Consider the following 21,225-nt stretch of genomic DNA (forward strand, 5'->3'; position numbering starts at 1 on the left):
GACCTTGTTCCTGCTGTTCCCTCCTGGTGTAACTCCAGTTGACTCAGTGGAGTTAAGTTGATCCATTAAGTCCTAATTTGGTTAATGCAGTCCTAACAGACAAGCCAACTATAGAGGGAAAATGATAAACCAGTTCTTAAGCCCTGGTTGTAAAGAGTCTGCTTGCAACCTAAAATGTCTACATACTATGTAGAGTCAAAACCTCACCCCAATGCGTAACAGAGTTCACGTTAAGCCTTCTCACTGCACTTAGCTGCTCCTAGGGTTCCTCCTTCAGAACTGTTCAGCCCACTCCCTTGATCCTTTCTCCCCAAAGGGTCACTCCCACCTCCCTTATCCAAATGGGGCAATGAGCCACCTGCAACACTGAGTCAGCAGAGCCCACTTAATCCTTTCCCAGCAGGAGGAGCACCAAGATCGAGGGTTAGATGTTTCAGGCCAGACTTGCAAAAGTCCCACATGTGCTCCCTCTCCCTCTCTCTCTGCCATGCTCTATACCAGTGGAGCAGTGCTTCTGTACTTCTACAAAGAAAGATACAAAGTCTCAAATTTCATCAAATTAATTCAGGTCTTGTTTCAAGCGTGCTGTCAGGTACTCTTGTCTGATTGCCTCCTAAAGCTGGTACTACCACAGTTCAGACTAGGGGCTTTCTGTACTCATGGCCGTACCTGGCTATTGGATGACTGTGAAGTGCTACTCCTTGAGCATCCTTAAAGGCTGCAGAGCTGTTTGGGAAGCCTTTCACATGCCTTTCAAAGACCATGGGGGAAATGATCTGCGATGTACCCTAGGCACAGCAGAGGTCCTTCTGAGGACAGTGCATTCACATACCTTCAAAAGATCAGCGGGCTTCTTCTGATAATGTGTTTGTTGCCTAGTGGGGACGACTCATCGCTTATGTTCAAAATCAGATGGTCCCCAGAGTCTGAGGTCCACTAAGGGCTCTTCACAACATTATCAAACAGTAGCCCAGTCTGTAGGGCTGGGACTAACCCACTCAGTCTTGAATGCAACATGTAGCATGTAACAGACACCTGAGGGTGTCTGGTGAAATAGAGAGAGGGTGTCATCAGCACCTAGCTCTAAAAATCTCTCCACCTTTTCATCTTCTTTGCTTTACACCAGAACAAGCCATCTACCCATCCATTCATAAATGATGATTGCTGGTTATCACTCAGCTATCCTCTGGGTCTGGCATTTTCAGCCCACTGCAGGGTAAAAACCTCTCCAGAATTTCTCTTGGTCATTAGAACTCCTGATTGGATTGTACATTTTTTTGCTTTGCTGTAATTCTGGTGACCAGAACAGCGTGTTCTGGCAGATGGTTGGATTATGGGCTCCAAAGCCAACTTAAAAATAAACCACTCAAAACCTAGGGTTTGGGGAATTCTGTTGATCCCATTGGAATTGCTGTGGCTGCTGCTGGAATGCTGCTGCTGTGATTGCGAAAGGAATAGAAGAAGATCCATGAGGCTGTGCAGGGAGAGGAGGAAGCCAAGTAACAATATGTGCTGCACCTTCTGGAAAAAATTGGAGTGTTGGATTTAGTGAGAAGGTGCCACCTGGTGGTGCTTTTAGAGTTGCATAACTTACCACTACAGCCTATGTTGGTATAATTTATGTCACTCAGCGATGTGAATAAACTACCGCCCTGAGCAACATAAGTTAAACCAACATACATGCTTGTGTGCACAGCGCTCAGGTGAGGTAATAGGATCTTTTACATCACCTACCTTGTCTCTCTCATGTCCACATTACCACTTATGTCGGCAAAACTGATATCGTGTGAACAAGTACTGCTGAGCCGCTGTAAGGTCTCTAGTGTAGACATACCCTGGGACCAACATGGCTACAACAACACTGCAAACAACTGTCAAAGTATCTTGGGGGGGGGGGGGGGGGAAGCAGGGCAAGGGGGTAATTTACCAGTAAAAGCTGGCTGCTAAAAAGGCAACAGCCTGACACTGCCAGCCATCCGCCTGAGCTCAGGTCCCTAGAGCGCTCTCATGCCCCAAACCAACAGGCTTGCACCCGCTGAGGAGTTACTGTGCTCGGTCCTAAGTCAAGAGGGGCATGCTCAGCGATCCTTTCCAGCAACCTCCTCTCTTCAGTGCTGGGAGGCAAGGGGATGGACAGGCCCCAGAGGGTGCTGCTTCAAATGCTTTTTTGTTAAAAGGAGCCTGTTTGCAATGCCAAGGCCCCCAGGTGTACAGGGCAAAATGAGGGTGTGAAAGTGCCCAGAAGCACTCCCATATCCCAAAATAGCAAACATACCTGTGTACTAATCAGCAGTCAAGAGTCTAAGTGAGATCCTCGATTGAGCCATGCAGAATGCATGTCTTGGAAGACGCTGTTAGCTGCACCCATCCATGAGTGCAGCAGCTGCTGGTTCCCCGTCCTGCTCCTACCATGTGGAGAAGCTTCCCTCTAGCTGGCCCCCTCATCGCTGCTCCATCTCATTTCAAATCTCAAATGAAAACCTCTCTCCTCACCCTTGGCTTAGGATTCCCACAAATGCAAGTTTGTCTGGTGGGGCAAACACATGCATCCCGACACTGACTAAAGGGGACAACAACGTAACCTGGGCTCCTAGTTATTTGGAGACCCCATGATCCAGGCCTGAGACATTTGGACGACTCCAAAATCAGGATGATCCCAGAAATGCCCAGGTCTGGTACCAACCCGCCCTGCTGCAATGCTCTCCCTCGGTTGCTGTTTCCACTTTAGACGCACTTGTGACCCCCCCCGGGAAGCCAGTGGGAATTGAAGATGCTCAGGCTGAGGCAGTAGCTGTGCAGAGCCTTTGGGATGCCGCGTGGATGACAGACGCGAAACCAGGGGCTCCCAAACTGGGCGTCACGACCCCTCCGGGGATCGCAAGGTTACTAGGTGGGTGTCACGAGCTGTCTGTCAGCCCGAGCCCCTGTTCAGTTAACCCCCCCCCCGTTTGCAAGTGATAAGGGGGGGGGTCACACTTGCTGCGGGACAGGGCTCGCCAATACGAAGTTTGAGACCCACTGCACTAAAACCGGCTGCGCACCGCGCAGCCCCACAGGAGGAGTCTCCCCCCTGGGCCCTGTACCCCGAGGACCCTGGGCACAGCCCCGCCCCCCGCATTTAGGCCCCACCCCGCCCGCTTTGGCTCCTCCCCCGCCCGCTTTGGCTCCTCCGCCCCCGAGCGCTGAGGCAGCCGCGGCTCTGGCCGTTGCTTCCCGCCCTGCCGGGAGCCGGGCCCCGCGCGGGGCAGCCTGGGAGCTGTGGTCCGGGCCGCGAGGCGGGGATGGGGGGCCGCGAGGCGGGGATGGGGGGCGGCTCCGGGCCGCTGCGGTTCCTGCTGCTGCTGGGGGCCGCGGGCTCGGCCACCCCCTGGGACCTGCGCTCCCTGCGCTGCAGCTTCTCGGCCGCCTGCGAGTGCGACTTCCGGCCCGACGTGCGCGGTGAGCGGGGGGGGCCGGGACTCGGGCGGCGGGGGGGTCTCTGCGGGGGCTCCTGAGCAGCTAGGGAAGGGGGTGGACCGGGGGAGCTGTGGAGCGGGTCATCCCGGACTGAGGGGCCACCCTTGGAGGGGCCAGGGGAGGACGGTTCCTCCCGGGGCGGGGTGTTGGCTCCCCTGGGGTGCCCCCCCCCGCCGCCCCCCGGTGCTGTCTATTTAAGGAGCGGGTACGAAGAGTATCGTGCATTTGGTTGCTGCCCCGTGAGCCCCCGTTACGGGGTGACTCGCACCCTGGGGAGACACCAGGTCCGCCGGCCCCCAGCACAGGTGCAGAGGGCGAGATCTCAGGGGCGAGGGGGGGCCAGATGTGGCTAGTGGATGGTTGGGAAGGGCTGCGCCTTTTGAGAGCATCCTTGGAGAGGAGGTGGAAGGATGCCCCTTCTCTGAGTCCCACACTAAAACCAGTTCCTTCAGGGCTGCCGCCATAGGATGTTCAGGAAGAGTTACCGTTTTGTGTTGACTAGAGCCTGATCCGAAGCCCGTTTTCTGCACCAGGCATTGAATAGCGACCCTGCTCCCTGGACAGTCCCTTCCCGTCTGTTCAGTGTTTCTGTTCACTCTTAGTTCAAATGTCTAAAGTAATGGAGCTTCCCTCTGGAGACGGACCTTTCCTCCACCCCATATCCCCTGAAATTCATCATAGTATTTCCTTCTTAACTGCATCCCATTACTCCCATTGTGACGCCTGGCCTACCTACACTTAAAACTTTTATCAGTATGTATGTAACTTTTTGCTTAAACTAGTTATACCAGTAAAAGCTGTAGTGTGAATGCAATTACACTTCTATTAAAGTGCCTTAATGCCAGTATAGCTTTTCAGTTCCCTGAGCACTTTTATGCCGATAAAAATGCATCCACGCTATTTTTACTATACTGGTAAAGTAAAAGAAGTATACATTTAAGCATAGACAGGCCCTGAGCCAACTGAAGTTATCCCAAAGGAAGAAATATCCCCCAACCCAGCGTCTGAGGGGAGAGGGCAGAGATGGCTTCAAACAACAGCCCAAATAACATCCATCTCTTAACCCCAACACATTCTAAATCTTGGTTTGGATTCATTCCAGGTCTGGAGTGTGACTTGGCCCTGAACCTGGTTGGGCAGCACCTGGTGAGGCAACTGGTGGTGAAAGGAGTGAGGGAGTTTTTACAAAATCATGATCCTGTCAAACCTCTGGTGATGTCCTTCCATGGTTGGACTGGCACAGGGAAAACCTTCGTGAGCTCCATGCTGGTCCGCAACTTGTTCCGAGATGGGCTGCGCAGTCCATATGTCCATCAGTTCTCCCCAATAGTGCACTTTCCCCACCCTGAACAGATCAAGCAGTACAAGGTAAGAATGGAGGCTGCCTCTGAAAGCTAAACTACAAGACTGATTTCCTCTTATGATTATCTAGTCAGCCATTGGATAAATATTGAGACTCTTCTCCCACCTTCCAGCACATACGGGAAAGTGCAATAGAAGCACTTGTTATAGCACCTCTTATCTGAAACTGTTCTGGTGCTTTCCAAACACTAATTAAGCCTATGGGATATTATCTCAGCTATGCAGATGGGAAAACTGAGATATAGCTAGGGCAAGTGACTTGCCCAAGGTTACACAGCAAGTCAGTGGAAGAAGTGGCCATACAACCCAGTCTCCTGATTACCAGCCCTCTGCTCTACTTGATTGTACTCCCATTAACCTTGGCATTGCCCAGAATCTAAAGAAATTATGCAAGAAGGTTAGCTGACAAATACTGAATGGAGCAGGAGAACTAATGGCATTTTGGGTTTTCATTACACTGTATTTGGAGAAAAATGCATAGCTCTCTTGCTTCCTCAGAAGAAAGAAACTTGAGTTAAAATCCTCTGTTGGAAAAAGCGCTTCAGTGAAGACTAACACATTTCACCAGAAAGTCTGTACATTAAAATATGGAATGGTATAAATATTGGACCAGCTGTAGCCTTTGTGGTGTAAGCATGTGCAACTGCCACCGGAAGGGTCTCACATGCTTACACGAGAACTCAATTTGGGTAAAGTATATCTTCCTAAGCGTCCATACTAATGGCTGGTCTCAGCACAGAGTGAAGGGAGAGAGAGTACATGTTCAATAATTTTTGGGGTCTGACTATTAAACTTGTGGAGCTCTTGAATTTCCCTTTGATCCACTCCATATTCTTCTTTATATGGATTTGTATTAGTAAGACTATATTAAATTAGGCAAAATTCACCACGTTGAATTAAGAGCAAAACAGTTTACCAGGGAACCTTCACAAATGGAAGTCAGTCTTGCACTGTACAAAGTTAATCCTTCTTTCCAGACAGAGCATCACAAGTGCTGTTCTAAGGAACAACAGCTTTTGGAGGTTGCTATTTCTGGCATTATTAGCCCAGGCTGAGTTTTCATGTAAGCTTAGCTCTTTGGTAGCTCAAGCTCTTCAAACAAGTTTGTGGTCCTAACTGGTTTGGTTTGGTTTTCCAGGAAAATCTGAAGAGTTGGATCCAGGGGAATTTGACAAACTGTGGCCGATCAGTGTTTCTCTTTGATGAAATGGATAAGATGCACCCAGGTCTGATCGATGTGATTATACCATTCCTTGGACCCTCCTGGGTTGTGTATGGAACCAACTACAGAAAAGCTATCTTCATTTTCATAAGGTAAGAGAACTCCCTCTGCGGCAAGTATAACTGGGTTGGGGATAATTCTAATGCAATGCTACTAATTTGGTCAAATGTTAGTAAGTTCCTCCCTATTTTAATCACCCAGAGCAGGTATTTTCTGTCAGATCCATGAGATCTGAATTCATTTTAGTCTGCAAAGGTACATGGTCTCATAGTGCTTTGCCTTTTCCGCTATCTGGCAACCTCTGTAGCAGTCTTCATAGGCCAACTAAGACTGCTTCCATACTCACTGCAGAATGAGGCACTGCCCCTGCAGTACAGTACTGATGTCATGGGATAACTTTCTGGTAATTTCTTGTCTTGGTCTTGCTCAGCAACGGAGGAGGTGAGCAAATTAATCAAATGACGCTGGATCTCTGGTATGCCCGCAAGGACCGGGAAGAGATCAGCCTGCAAGATCTGGAATCTGCAGTTTCAGAAGCTGTGTTTGAAAATCCCAATAGTAAGTCTTTCCATCAACTGGGAAATGCTTTTCAGCGAGCATGTTCACCAGCCGTGGGAGCCATACCCTATTTCACATAAGCCAATGATATTTATACAGTGTTTTACAGATATGTGTCAAGCTATTACCAGTTTTCAGGGAGAAGCCTGAGGTGGAGTTAGGACCTGGATGAATTGCTTCGGCAGATGATAGGAGGGTTCTGCTGTTCAAGCCTACAGAAACATTACCATGCTTAAAAGAGCTCCATTGGGAGAAGGGGCACACACGACTGAATAGTAGGCAGATAGGGTAGTGGGGCCCAGTAAGAAGCTAATTATTAAGGGCCTGATCCTGAGAGGTACTGAGTATGTAGAGATTTCCTTTATTTCCATGCTCAGCAATTCTTGGGATTGGGCCTAACATACGTTGGTGGGTCTGAAGTATCAGTACAGCTGTTAGGAACCATGTGCTTGGAGACCACTGGATTTGATTACTTAGTGGACAACAGATGGACCCAGCTCCCTCAGTTGAATCTGGAGCAGAAGCAGATCTGTTGTCTCTTCTAGGTGCTATGACTAGAGCCCGGCAAATCTGTGGATATCCACTTTATATCCACAGATATCTGCATTTCCAACTACGGTTGTATTGTTGACCATCTTTGTGGCTCCTGGATTGGATGCAAATCCAAATGTTTGTATCCACACAGGGCTCTGACTATGACTTCTTGGAAACCAGCTCTGGTGGTGCTGGCTTTGACATCTGATTCCTCCTAGAGGGTGGGGGCATCTCCTATGCTAACAGGGTTGAATTCCAAAGAATTGAGAGAGACTCTGAAGGTAAAACTCTTTGCCTCCCCTTTTTCTCCTGCAGATGGGTTTTGGAAGTCTGGAATCATCGAGGAGCACCTCATTGATCTCCTTGTGCCCTTTCTCCCACTGAAGCAACACCACGTGAAGCAGTGTGTGGTGAATGAACTCATCCAGCAAGGCTTAACGGTACGACAGGACATCATTCAGGCAGTTGCTGACAGCATCCCCTACTTCCCAGAGGAGGAGAGAGCGTTCTCGTCGACAGGCTGCAAAACGGTAGCCTCTCGCGTCACCTTCTTCTCCTAACCTGAGAGAAGGAATCTTTCTCCAAAGCAGTGCACAGTTGAGGAGCTGGTAAGCAGCCCTTGGAGGATAAGTTTACCCATGTACTTGCTCAGATTCAGAGGAGCAGAATTTAAGCATTCTTAAAGCTGCTGTGCCCATTAAAACAGGGATGACCATTAAGAGCAACAGTTTGTGGAACTCTGATAGAACAAGTGCTGCCTCCATGCTAGTCCCACTGCTCTTCAGCCCTAAGACTGCCAGATGCAATCCTGGGAACAAAGGGCAAACTGACCTGATTCTAAGCACTTTATCAATCTGTTCTTTGCCCTGGGGGAGGGTGAACACAGAACAGCCAAGAATACTACTGTGATGTGTAAGTGGAGTTCAAAGGGGAAGAGGCTGGGATGTATCCCAGTGGCTGGGAAGGGTTCTTGGCTACTGCCACCTCCCTTTGATCGCTGGAGCTGAGCGGATCTTCCCTGTTACTCTCTGGGCAGCTGTCAAGAACTGAGCAGTCAAGATTCTCTGGCCTAGCTCCAATAAATGATCTTCCCTGGGCTGCTGACAAGGGAGTCTCACCCTCTAGTGCTTTTTTAATGGCATTTTTAAACATGTATTTTAATGTGAATCTCAGTATGAAGGCCCCAATGTCCTAGAGCCTGCCATACTGCCCTGTGAACATTCTAAACAGATGGACCAGAGTCTCATCTTAAATCTCTGGGGTAAATGTTAAGAGCCAACTTTTCTCAGGTTTTCTTTCACTGTGAATAGGAGCTAGTAGGTAAGATTCCAACTGCAGTATCCCTGAGTGCATTAGCATAAGGGAGAAAAGGATGTGTGATTTCTGTTACCAGCTCTCCCCACGACTTGGGGTGTGACCTTGAGCCAGGCCCTTAACCTCCCTGGACATTTCTTCCACCACAGAATACCAGGTCGCTCCCTTTGAGTCAGTGGCAATTATTTGCATCTTGCCAGGGAAGAATTGGGAGCCACCCATATCAGTCTTTCCAGATATAAAAATAGTGATTCCTACCTCGCAGGGAGACTAGACATTAACTAATGGTTTTAAGTACCAGGTATTAGTCTTGTGCTGTATTACATTGCTGGGATGAGTGTGTCTCATCTGAGTTGTGTTGAACTGCTGAACCTCTTGCATATTATATATTAGAGGTTGTCGTTCTGATAGGACACTGCTGAGAACCTGTTGTCCCTGGCAGAGCCAGTTTCCATTCCAATTCAGTGCCTCAGATGCAGCTTACTGTATCACAATTAAATGCTGCTGGGGGTAGGAAATAATTCATAGGAATCTACTTCCCCAAGCTCTGCTATCACTGACCAGCACAGCACTCTGCCCTTTCACCGTGTAGCAGCTGGCTACCCAGCATACAGTAAGAGGAAACCATGTAAGCTCTATCTGAGCAAACAGATTTGGGGCTAGGCAGAAAGTGCTCCAGGAACTCTCATGCCAGTTGCCGCAAGAAGGTCTCTTCAGTACAGCACTAGAGCAACCTGCACTCTGGTTGAGAAGGAGCCGGTGCTATTACACTCTGTTCAGATCCTGCCCAGGATACAGCTGGACCAAGATACAGATTTACAGTCAAACATTCTGCCTTTTCCAAAATGTTCATTGTTTTTAATTTAAAATAAATCTGTTGAAAAAACATGCATGAGAAGCAGTCACTTACCTCCTTTCTAAACTCCCAGTTATCTATGAGCCTGCATAATGCATTGGAACAGCTGCCTGACCTGACAAAACGAACTCAAGTAGGGACATGGAGAAATATCTACTGTCTAATGATGGAAAACAAAAGCAGTGGTCTTCCTCTGGTGTAAAAGACCAGTGAAAGGGCCATACTCAACTATAAGAAGTACCATGCATCCTCAGTGGGGGTAGCTGGAGTAGGGAATGGTGACGTCTCAGCTGCTCTCTGTCAAAGTTAAACACCAAGAGAGCACTGGCATCTGTTTTCTCTGCCACGTATGTCCCTTTGTTTAAAAACCCAAGGAGTTGCTCAGGAGACCATTAAAACTGCAACAGAGATATTAGAGCAGAACAAATGTTATCTTCCACTTCATCCTACAACCAGAGTTAGCAGTGATATTTTCATCTGAAGGGGGAGACCCAGTTGCTATGGTTGTTTTTTCCCTCAAGTTTTCATGGTCAACCTCCTCACTTGTTTTAACACTAATTGAAACTGAAACCTTTTTGTTGTTTTGGAAACCAGGTTTAGCACTCTCCTTTCCACCCAAGTCAGAGCAATTGAGGTGAGAGTTTGGGGTAGACGGGACAGGTATAACTTCACAAAACTTTCAATACATGGCATATGTATGTCAGCCACCCAGCGTGACTAGCATTAGATTAACACACCTGGTTTAAGAGTTTATCCTAATCAAAGCATTGCTCCTGCTCAGCCTGCATTCAGATTAATGCAGTGCACAGAGATGGTTCACAGCTAGTCTGCTTTCCTGTCCAAATCTTATCACTATGTAGGTAACTTAACACTAGCCCCCTTAGACGTTCACCTCTAAAGCAGCAGTATTACAAGTTTCTTGTTAATTCAGCACCCTTCTGTGGCAGTAGCTTGCAGTACAGCAAAGCCTGTAAATATAGTGACTTCCTGGAAAATAGCCTAAAATTCTTGGCAGAGCTGGCTTTCCTGCTTTGGGAAGACAGCTCCTAGGCTACCTGGACAATGGCTGGGTCCACACCTTGCAGGAGGAAAGGAGGTCTGTGCAGATACCAAAAAAAAATAAAGATGAGAAACAGGAGGGGGCTACAGAGGAAGTGAAGTGAGAGAAGCAATATATTTATTAGAGCTGAGATAGCAGGACAGGAGTCTAAATGCACCTACTTTCCATTGAAAAACAGCTTGGTGTCTGTAACCCAGGCAGCTCAGGTGCTGTCTCCAACATGAAGCTGGAGCGGTTTTTGTACTCTGACTTTTCCTGCCTTCTCACTTTTTCTTCTCCACGACAGCTTCACTTACTTTATTCACTCTCCTTCTGGAGATAGCTATCTGCTTGTACAGTTCTTGTTCCGTGGCACAAGGGCTGATGATGCTCTCTGAATCCTTCAGGGCTCTCTCGGGCTCTTCCCTCTGAGCACCTGGTTTCTTTGGTTCATCCTCTATAGCTCCGGGTGGCCTGTAGGGGCACATGAAAGGCAGAGACCTTACTTTTTGCAGCTGCTCTGCAAAGTGATGCATGAACAGATCCCCTCAGAGAGCATGTGATCTAGTCCTTGTGACAAGATTCACAGTCTATAGAAAGATGGCAAGCTACTGTCCTTTTAGGATCACAAAAGGACAAAAAACTATCTGGAATAAATCTGTCACTCCTGCTCCCATTGAAATCCTTGCAGATTTTGTGGTTGACTTGGGTTCCGGTTGTCCTACATAACCCAAGAATAACGATACAGTACTTCTAGATCCAGGAAGTGATCAGGCTTAAAAGATTTGTATTTTGTAATCAGCAATTATTAGATCTTCAAAACAACTTTAGCAGACCTGTCCCCAGTGCCTACTCCGTACCATTGGAGTTTAGCTGGGCTGTTGGAGTAGGGGCAGGCTTGAAGCTTTCTTTCCAAGATTGTTCTGGCAACCTCCGCAATCTTGCTGCTTATAATATCCTGGATGGGCTGTCCTGGAAAGAGGCTGGTTACAACAGGTAGGACCTGCTGAGGGAATGAGATCAGTTGAATGGCCAGATGTGTGCTGAAGGAAAGAGTTCTTCCTCCTTCCATCATCAGATAGGGTTGCAAGGATTAAGCTGTGCAGTTCCCATTAGAGCAGCCAAACACTTGCATAAGTTACATTAAAAATATATTCTAGCATTTATGGCCAGAAGGGACAATCAGATCATCTAGTTTAACCTACATTGCCCAGGCCAATAGCCACCCTACCCCAAATCCAACCACCAGAATTAGACCAGCGTATTACAGCCTTGAGGCATAAGCCTCAGCGTTAATTTTTTTTTTAATCCAAATGAAATCTTGCTAGTTTAGGGATTCTGGTTTTAAATTTAAAGAAATATTTAATCCATCAAAACCTTTCAGGGAGGGTGGGGGAGAATGCAATTCCTGGGAAATGAAGGACTAGTTTATACTCAAGGGCACATAGTACTTTGTTTAGCTAGCATGGTAGGTGGATGTGGGGTTTTATTTTTCCACTCAAGCCCTGGTCTCGTTTCCTGATCGCTCTTAGTCACAGGGGGTTGCATGCTCTGAAGCCAGATGCATCATGAGCAGCTTGAAAACACAAGAAACAAGTTCTTGGTTTATAGGCAGCAGAAAAAAAGCCTCCTTAGGTTTTTAATTTTAGCAAATAAATGCTGCAACCCCCAAGCCCTAATCATTATTATCTGTATTACCGTAGTGTGAGGGGGAACCTTGGTCCTGGACCAGGACCTCACTGGGCAAGGCACTGTTCAGACACAGAACAAAGACTCTCTCTGCTCTAAGGAGCTTGCAGTCTAAGTGTGTGTGTCCAGGATACGGCACAAGGACTACGGGCCCAGATGAATAGGGTGTCACAGATTTTCACTACTTGGTCAGTGTCTGGCACAGGGAGTGGTGTCAGTGAGGTACCGCCTCATTTTCAGGGTCCAGCAACAGAGTTATGATCACATCCTCCTTAGCACTCATCACATCCTGCAGGAACAGGCGGCTCTTGGCCCGGTGCAGGTAATAGTGCGGCAGGCGAGGGTTGCTCTCGATAGCACCAGAGAAACAGTATACTGCCTGCTGGTACTTTCTGGGAAAAAAGATACAGGGAAACAGAAGAGTCAGGTGTGCAGACTCCCTAGGCAGCATGAGCTAGGGGGATAAGAACTCTGTCAACTGGATGTAAGGTGGCAGTGAGCCATTCCAACATACCCCTGCTTGTGCTCCTGCAATCCTAGTTCATCCAGCAACATACCAACGCGTCTTCGCAAACTAAAGTCCATCGGACTCAATTCCAGCGCCTGCTGATAATCCGCCAAGGCAAAGGTGAGCTCTCCCAGCCGGAAGAGGCAGTCTGAAGTGGAGCACACAGATTACTTTAGCAAACAGCAAGCTGAGGTCAGTATTTGTAGCAGCTATAACATCCCAAGACACTCAAAGTCCAGTAATTGATGCGCAGCCTGTTTACTCTCTCTAGATATCTCCAAGCATATATAAAATGCAACAATAACATGTCTCTACAGTGCCTCCCATCGCAAAGGCTCCAAAAGCTCTGTACAAAGCGTAGACACACGGAAGCAACTGGAGGAACAGTGCTGTAGGAGAGCTAGATATTATTCACTGAAATGCAGCCACCTGTAGGGTGGAATGCAACAGCAGTTCAACAGTGCTTAGAAACACCATGTAGCAATCAGCACACTATAGTGGGATTTTAGGGAGGCAGAATGTAGTTTCCAGTTTGGAATTAACAAGGTGACAACCTCGACTGTTGCAAAAAGTTCCATGGGATCTTTCCTGGTGATAAATTGGATGAGATGGGAATGTGAGGGCGCAACCAAAGAAGGTGCTTCCAGTAGCACAGATGGGGAATGAGTCCGTAATAATCATTAACAGTTAGTAGTTATGCAGCACTTTCCATTTTCAAAGGGCTTTGCAAGCATTGACTAATTAATCTTCACAACCCCCCATGCAATAGGTATTAGTTACGTTTAAAAGAGGAGGAAACCAGGGTGCAGAGAAGTTAAGCAACTGACTGTGCATCCCGGAATGAATCAGTTACAGAATTAGAGATAGAAGCCCAGAGATCTAGCTTCCAGTCCCTTACTCAGACTCCACTGCCTCCCTGGTACGGAGAATGGGAGGAAAGAATGCCACCTGCAGCACCCTTCAAGGTCTCCCATTTGAACACTGACTATGCTTTACTTATGAAATCCAACATGATTGCATCCTGGGCAGGGTAGCTATAGGCATTGTATCTCCCCCCTCACGTGTGCACCCGTACATACACAACCACATGGTTCCACCGCTGTCAGCACACTCACTCATGCACTCCCTTATCCCAAGGAACATTTCTGGTTGTTTCTAAACATATGTGAGAGTTAAACAGCTAAGCTGTGTCAGAGAGAGAGGCTACCCCAATGGGATACCCTCACGCAAACTCCATCACCACCCAGGAAGAGCCTTGCTACCTCCTCTGTTGACATAGAGTCCCTTCTCGTTCTTCTCCCCTTTCAGGGCTTTGTTGAGGAGCAGCAGCGCCTCTTCGAAGAAGCCCTGAGTATAGCAGTGCACTGCAAAGTCGTTGTACGTGAGCAGGAGCTGCCGTTGCGCCTCCATGGCCACAGCTCCCTCTTCTTCACAGAGCTCTGTGGCCTTGATGTAATCATCAATGGCTGAGTTGAAGTCTTTGAGCCTTCTGTGTAGAGTCCCTCTGCCATGAAGGGAGGGAGACAGGATTAGAGCCCACTGGTTAAGGAGAAATTAAAATGATAGGGGCGTTCAGACCCTGGAGCCAGCACGCACTCACTAGTGCGGACTCCCACTCCCCTTAGTGGGTCACAGAGAGCCACCTCAGTAAGGACTGGATACAATGGGGTCTCTACCTGAAGATTAAGTATCCTGCATCAAAGGGGCTGTTCTCTATGGCAAAGGTGATTTTGAGCAGGGCATCCTTCAAGTTTCCCTTCAAGGCCTTATTCATAGCCTGGTTCTTGGCTTTCTGTGCTCGTTTCAGCAGCCTCTGCATTTGAACCTGAGCTTCTTTGTGCTGCGGCTCCAGCGCAATGGCCTCCTGGATGTCCTGGTAACACAAGACAGCCTGGGAACAGAGGTTAGGAGAATACTAAGAACTTGCACTCTCCTCCCTCTGTTACCGAACACTTTACAAAGGGGAACTCAGGATCATTATCCCCATTTTGCAGACAGGGAGTTTGAGACACAGATTTGCCCAAGGCCACACACTGCATCAATGGCAGAGCCAACACTAGAAACCCAAATCTCCTGGCTCCCAATCTGGTGCTTGTCCACTAGGTCATACTGGGCAAGAGGCAGTTTCTCTGACCTGTCTCATTCTGTCTATGCATTTGCCACACCGCTGTGAGCGGCTGATAAAACAGGAAAACAGGTGGCTCAATGGATTCTCCAGAATCCTGTCATTCAGACCCTGATTTCTAACCAAGGGCACCAGTTGTTCCTGCAGGTGCAGGGCAAGAGGAGTCCCGTTTCTAACAGGAAATACAAAACAGAAATAAGATCTCCAGTTACTATCTCTGATCTCCTCACGGTTGAGGGCACCACACTTCTGCTGAGCCAAGAAACGTGTGATCTCCCATCAAAGAAAAGTACACTACCCACAGAGTGAGGCTCTGCTTCCATCTCTCTGCCTGCTTTCTATAGACCAAGGAGGGAGAAGGCTCTGAAATGGTGTAGGATTCCATGGCCAAACAGGAGGGGAAGGTAAGAGCCCTGCCCCAGAGGTGCGGAATCCCACAGCCCAGGAGGCTGTTATCTAGAAGAGATAGAAACCATCAGTTTCTCAAAAGGAGTGAGAGCAGCTGGAAAGGTTTAGAATCATGTCTCTTGAAACCAATTTGATGCTTTATGCTAACTTATTAACCACAGAGCAACTTAGCTCTTCTCTGTCCTTAGGAAGCAATTCCATATGAAATCCATATCCAGCCTTGCACATATGCTGTTGCTTCCCATTACTTAGGTAACTATCAATTCACCCAGCAAAGGGTTAATCCTGGAGCTGGAAGTGTTGACCCATTGTCCGGCAGATTGAGAACGGTAGCTATAGGCCACATTGGGACAGGAATGACTGTTCTGTGAAAATTTCCTGCAGCCAGCACACCCTGGGCAGAGTAGGTGCCCCTACCCGACTGAAGTGCTCATTCAGCTTGGCTCTCAGGATGTACAGATCTGGGTTCTTTGAGTCCTGATCTAGCTCTTCATTGACGAGCCGAAAACAGTCATGGTATCTGTTCAGGGCAGCAAGACAGGAAATGCTAGAAAGAAAAAGAAAGGGCATCATAAAGTACCAATGGAGAATACAGTTGTTAGAGAGGCTAGGATAAAGACATTCCCTATCCCAGTTTACCTCCTCCTGCGATAGACTGAGTTGTCAGGCTGCAGTTCTGAGGCTCGAGTGAAGGACTCTAAAGCATCCCCATAGACCTCTTGGTCAAACAGAGACTGGCCCTGCGGATTCAAATCCCACAGCACAGAATCAGTCTGACTCAGGCCACCTGCCCATTGCTCCAGGTTAACGAGAGAGACAGAGCATTCTCTCTCTCTCTCTCTCCAACTAATCCAGGAACGGAAGAGGAGATGCAGCTGCACTAAATACCATTCCCTCCTAGCTGGAAAGCACTGAGCATGCATGAACCCCAAATGGGACTTTTGGCTCTTCCTGTGCTGCAAATAAATTAGCATGTGGAGAGGAGGCCCCAGCAGACTAGGCATGAATATGAACAGTAGAAACATGAAAACTTTCAGAGAGGAAGGATTGGAGAGAATCCCCTATCCCCAAATATAAGTATGCTCAAAGGACTCTCTCTTGGAAATCCAAGATCATGTTGACTTCCACTTCAAGTAGCATCTTCAGATTTCCCTCAAGATCAGAGGTCAGACACTAGACCCAGTATGCTAATGCTGATAGTGAAAGATCAAGGAAAGGCACGTGGCGGGGATAGGGAAGGCTGGTGCCAGCTGGTAGGGGCTATTCTGTACCCTTCACCTGCAGGTAAAGAATGAAGGCCATGCGCTCTACATATTCTTCCTTTGCAGAGGACAAGGAATATGCCTTTCTGAGGTTCAGCACAGCAGACTGGAAATCACAGAGCTTGAGAAAGGCTTCTGCCTTCTGTACATAGAACTCCACCTGCAAATGCACCCACAGACATTCCTCAGTCCTGGAGGATAACTTTCTTCCTTATCCTGTTTATCCTTTATCTGGACACATTGAAACTAACCCTTTGAGACTCATCACTGCAATCCTGCCCAGACAGATTTTAATATACGCCAATGACATTCTTCATTTGATAATCTTGGAAACGCAAGAACATTACAGGCTTTGTCCTTCCCGCTGAAGGACTCCATATCCCCATGCCATGCAAGGTGGGCTTGTAACTTCACCTAACTATGCCTGTTCTGCATTCCCCCTTGCCTAATCACGTTCCTCTTACCTGTTGGGGGTTCAGGTTAATGGCTTTGGAATAACAAATGACAGCTTTCTCCCACTCGCCTTGGGAGAAGAATGCCTTCCCTCTCTGACAGCTGTGATGAGAAGACAGCATTATGAGCTAATGCAGAAGTACATTTCCCCTCCCTGCAGCACAGCCTTTGTGACAGTCACAGACCCATGGGAGCGCTGACTCAGTTTCCCTACCTGTAAACTGGAGATAATAATTGTATCTGCAAGGGTGTTACGAGGCTTAATTCATTATTCGTTAAGCACATGGAGAGCTTTGGGTGGAAGGTAGTAGAAAAGAGGACAACTGTCTCTACAAGCACACTAGCCAGTGTTCTGAGCCTTCTCAAGATCAAAAAGGGGAACTTGCAGGACCACAGCTCTGCTAATTGACCAGCACTGCCCACCTATTGATTCTGCAGCAGACTCTGGTGACCCCACTGCTCATATGCTTAGGGAGAACAGATTCTGAAATGCAGGAACTGGGGACTACCGGTAGACACTAGTAATGGGATAAAGATGCTATCATCTCTAGGTCACTCGGTCATAAGCTCCTCAGCTTGGTAGTCACTGAAGCCATCTGACGGTTGTTTGGTGGCCTCACCATATTTATAGAGTCTGTCATGGAGGTTAGAGGACCTATGATTTTCCTAGGTTTTATCCTAAAATGGGCTATGGGTGAGTGTCTCTGTTCTGCCTGTTCTGATGTGAGGAAATCAAGGGGCAGTCAGCACAGTGAAACATCAGACAGTCTTCCAGATGGCAGTTCAACTGCAGATAATCTGCCCTCACTTTTAGAAAATTACCTAGCATGGCAGCCATTTCTGGTGAAAATTCCCAGCTTAAGTTACTAGGTCTCAGTTCAGTTCCTAGAGGACAGGTTACACCATCACAGTATGCTCTTATTGGGTCCTGGCTGGCAATCTCAACAGAGAGACCAAGGACCAAGCAGGCTGTACAGCCTGACCTCCCTCTTGCCCATAGAAGGGAACCCACCAGAGCAGGCTTAGGGCACAGTGGCTGGGCAGGGGAAACTGCAGCCCATGCTGTACCTGTTCTGTGGATAAATCAGACACCAGTCCCCCAGGACTGTCATTCCTCGAACCAGTACTAAGTAAGGTTTTTTAAAAGTTTGATTCCGGCCTCCTTGCAGGACGTGGACAAGAAACCAGGTGTTTGTAACAGTGAAAATGTATGAAGTGTCTGCTGGGCACTCACTGCTCCTGTATCTTTTTCTGCACAATCGCTGTCGGGGACTTCACTCCGCTGGGGTCCTTGATGTCTCGCAGAGTCTGGCTGGACCCAAAGATCTGTTGCAGGGATCTCTCCCGGAGATCCTCTTTGGACACAGCAGTCGGGAACAGCCCTTTAGTCTCTGTCTTCATCTCCAGTCGCACCTGCAGGGAGAGAGGCTGATGGTCACTCTTCCTCCCCACCCCCCTGCTGGGGTCTCTGCCCTTGGCCACCACCCCACAGCTCTAGTCCCCGGTGACCTCTGACCCCTGGTTACATCTGACCTGTCTCAGCTCCCTCTGATCCCACCCCAGCTCTGCACCTGGCACTCTCCACACCCCCTCGCCCAGCTCCCTCTGCCCCCACTGCTCTGTGCTCTCTGCCCACCCGCTCTGTGTCAGTCGCCCTCTTCCCCCTCTGCCCCCACCCCTCTCAGCTCCCTCTCCCCCCCAGCTCTGTGCCCTGTGCCCCCACCCACTCAGCTCCCTCTGCCCCCCCAGCTCTGTGCCCTGTGTCCCCCGCAGCTCCCTCTGCCCCCCTGCGCAGGCAGCGGTGCTCACTTTGCTCTGCCCCGGCTCCTCCTGCGGTGCCACCGCCGTCGCCATCCCAGCGGCTGCGTCCCTCGTTGCTAGGCAGGCGGTATCCAGGCAGCTGGGGGCGGGCCCGGAGTGAGAAGGTTCCATGGCCAGGGCAGGATCCCCGCTGCGCTCGCATGGGCCCCTGTGAGCCCGGCCTGGGAGGGAGGGGCAGGGCTCGCAACAGCCCCTCCCACGCCGAGGTCATTAACCTGGGTGATGGGCAAAATCCTGGTGTCCCATCGAACTGCAGCCAGCTAGGTAGGAAGGGGCACGAACCTGCCCCTGAGCAGGTGGGCTTGTCTGATCGGGGTCAGGACGCCTGGGTTCCATTCCCAGGTCTGCCGCTGACTCGCCATGGGCGTGTGGGCAGGGCACTGGTTTTCCACCAGAGCTGCTCCACTGGTGTCTGGAGCAGGCCAGACTTTTGCAGTCACCCATGTTCTCTACCCTAGGGTGACCAGTCATCCCATTATTAGGGGCTTTGTCTTAGATATGGAATTGTAAACATCCCCACCCCCCCAGAAAAAAGTGTCCTGATTTTTCACACCTACTGTCTGGGTCACCCTACTCTACCCCGTGGGATTCTGAGCCGGACTAGAGGACATGGTGTTAAACATACTGATCGCCGTCAGGAGTCTGGTTCCATTGCCAATGCAAACATTGAAAAATCACAAGACAGTCCCCAAATTATGAAACTGGTTTAAAAATTAGGAGATTTTAACACTAATATATTTGGGATTCTTTGCACTTGCCTTCTGGTTTGGGGACATTTAGAGGTCGAGTTTTCAAGCTTTTCTCCCCAACCCTGAGGGCTATAAAGTTACTCCTTTTTCAATGAAATTCTCAAGTAATAACAGGTTTCAGAGTAACAGCCGTGTTAGTCTGTATTCGCAAAAAGAAAAGGAGTACTTGTGGCACCTTAGAGACTAACCAATTTATTTGAGCATAAGCTTTCGTGAGCTACAGCTCACTTCATCGGATGCAACCGGATGTAGCTCACGAAAGCTTATGCTCAAATAAATTGGTTAGTCTCTAAGGTGCCACAAGTACTCCTTTTCTTTTTTCAGGTAATAACCTGAGTCTGGCACTTGGGGCTTTAAGATAAACACCACAAATCATAGCACAATAAAATCACAAGAGTTGCCAACTCTGAATCTTGTCTACACTAATGCTTCCACCAACTGTGGAACTATTGTAATGGTGGCTGTATAAGTACCTTAGATAAATAGATGGCAGCTGATGGGCCATTTAGACTAGTTCTATGTCTACAGAAACCTGTTATCGCTATCATTTTCCTCCATTGCTACCACCAGAGCAGCTGTTACCAGTGGTAATAGTACATAGCAATAGTTGTAAGGGATTTCCAGGGTAGCTTTGTTAGTAACATACTGATCAGAGTTCAAGGATTTTTATCCTCTAATAATACTTTGTGTTTCTCTAGCACCTTCCATCCAAGGATCTCAAAATGGGTTGCAGATGTGGTTATGGCATACAACTGAGATTCCTAGGTTCTAGTCCTGGTTTTGCTACAGACTTTTGGTGTGACCTTGGACAAGTCATTTAATCTCTCTGTGCCTCATTTTACCAGCTGAAGCAGGAGAATAATTTCCTACAACAGTAGGTTTGGGAGTTAATTTCTTAAATGTATGTGGAGTATTTTGAGATGCTTGGTTGAAAAGAAGGGAGGTTCAATTAAAAAAAAATAGTAATGGGAATTAAGCCTCATTTTACTCCTTTACATCTGGATTAACCCCATGTTACAGAAACCAAAACACAAAGGAATGTTACCAAAACAATAGAACCCAGCAGTCCTGACGCCTAGATTCCAGCTCCATACTACCTCTGTATGTTCAACAGCTGTGTGGACCTGGGTTTAAAGCTGCCATTTACATCTATGATCCAAATGGGTAAAATAATTTGAGATGGGGAATCCCATCCTGTGGATCATTACAACGTGATGTTCATCCCATAGTAGTGATGGAACTTTTTTTCTTGCCCAAATGTCAACTGAGGGAGACTTTTCTGAAGCATCCTTGTCCAGTACTAGTGCCATGCAGAGTGACTGATATTCTGATACAGGGCCTTCATCCGCTATAAATGTATTAAAGCTGATTACATCATGTGACAGACAGATCGAGGAGGGTTGGTCTGACCTGCCAGCTTTGATGCAGCCTGCAGGCATGAATCCTGTGCCTGGTAGCTCTGCCAACAAGCAAGCAGTTGAAGACCCTTGTTGCGTTACATAAGTCACCAGCTCTTCCACTCTGATAAAGGGACCAACAAAGATTAAACGAAAGGGTCCCTCATAAAGGAAACCAAGGGCAGCCGGCCTACAGTGGCTGAACACTTCCGCCCACAAGAAAGATGGCCACATCTGCAGACCACGTGGCCTACGCCCTTCCTGCACCATAATCAAAATGGTCTCACCCACCAAACCACGTGGTGTGAATCCCTTCTGCCCGCAAACAAGATGGCACTGCCACGTGGTAGGGTGCGGCCTTTGTGATTGGTCGCCGTGGGCGTGACGCTTAAGAAGCAGAGCGGCTGCTCCTCAGGGGTGCTTGTGCCCTGAGGTCTCGGCGGCGCCGAGGCGGCGGCCGCTCAGCTGGGGA

The 21,225-nt window shown here is 48.4% G+C and overlaps 2 protein-coding genes across 2 annotated transcripts; one reads left to right on the forward strand and one right to left on the reverse strand.

Moving 5' to 3' along the window:
* The first annotated feature begins 3,209 nt into the window (after positions 1-3,209).
* TOR2A (torsin family 2 member A) lies at positions 3,210-9,334 on the forward strand. Its single transcript, XM_048823144.2, has 5 exons — positions 3,210-3,438; positions 4,559-4,824; positions 5,957-6,132; positions 6,471-6,598; positions 7,448-9,334. The coding sequence occupies exons 1-5, from the start codon at positions 3,282-3,284 to the stop codon at positions 7,690-7,692; spliced, it is 972 nt and encodes a 323-aa protein (XP_048679101.1). The 5' UTR covers positions 3,210-3,281; the 3' UTR covers positions 7,693-9,334.
* TTC16 (tetratricopeptide repeat domain 16) lies at positions 9,330-21,185 on the reverse strand. Its single transcript, XM_048823141.2, has 14 exons — positions 21,045-21,185; positions 18,596-18,822; positions 18,021-18,199; positions 16,798-16,888; positions 16,350-16,493; positions 15,711-15,811; positions 15,489-15,618; positions 14,215-14,429; positions 13,801-14,042; positions 12,545-12,686; positions 12,257-12,422; positions 11,202-11,347; positions 10,659-10,815; positions 9,330-9,700 (listed from the first exon to the last, which is right to left on the reverse strand). The coding sequence occupies exons 2-14, from the start codon at positions 18,716-18,718 to the stop codon at positions 9,695-9,697; spliced, it is 1,842 nt and encodes a 613-aa protein (XP_048679098.1). The 5' UTR covers positions 18,719-18,822; positions 21,045-21,185; the 3' UTR covers positions 9,330-9,694.
* Positions 21,186-21,225: the final 40 nt, after the last annotated feature.

Source organism: Caretta caretta, chromosome 16 (assembly GCF_965140235.1).
Source record: "Caretta caretta isolate rCarCar2 chromosome 16, rCarCar1.hap1, whole genome shotgun sequence".
Classification (NCBI taxonomy): Eukaryota; Metazoa; Chordata; order Testudines; family Cheloniidae; genus Caretta; species Caretta caretta.

Excerpts from the sequence above, each read along its gene's own strand:
- TOR2A (XM_048823144.2), top strand. The coding sequence starts at position 3,282 with ATGGGGGGCCGCGAGGCGGGGATGGGGGGCGGCTCCGGGCCGCTGCGG. Across the intron at positions 4,825-5,956 it reads AACAGATCAAGCAGTACAAG|GAAAATCTGAAGAGTTGGAT; the intron begins GTAAGAATGGAG and ends TTGGTTTTCCAG. Across the intron at positions 6,133-6,470 it reads GCTATCTTCATTTTCATAAG|CAACGGAGGAGGTGAGCAAA; the intron begins GTAAGAGAACTC and ends GGTCTTGCTCAG.
- TTC16 (XM_048823141.2), bottom strand. The coding sequence starts at position 18,718 with ATGGAACCTTCTCACTCCGGGCCCGCCCCCAGCTGCCTGGATACCGCC. Across the intron at positions 16,889-18,020 it reads CAGAAAAAGATACAGGAGCA|CTGTCAGAGAGGGAAGGCAT; the intron begins GTGAGTGCCCAG and ends TTCTCATCACAG. Across the intron at positions 14,430-15,488 it reads TGAATGAGCACTTCAGTCGG|GCTGTCTTGTGTTACCAGGA; the intron begins GTAGGGGCACCT and ends CTCTGTTCCCAG.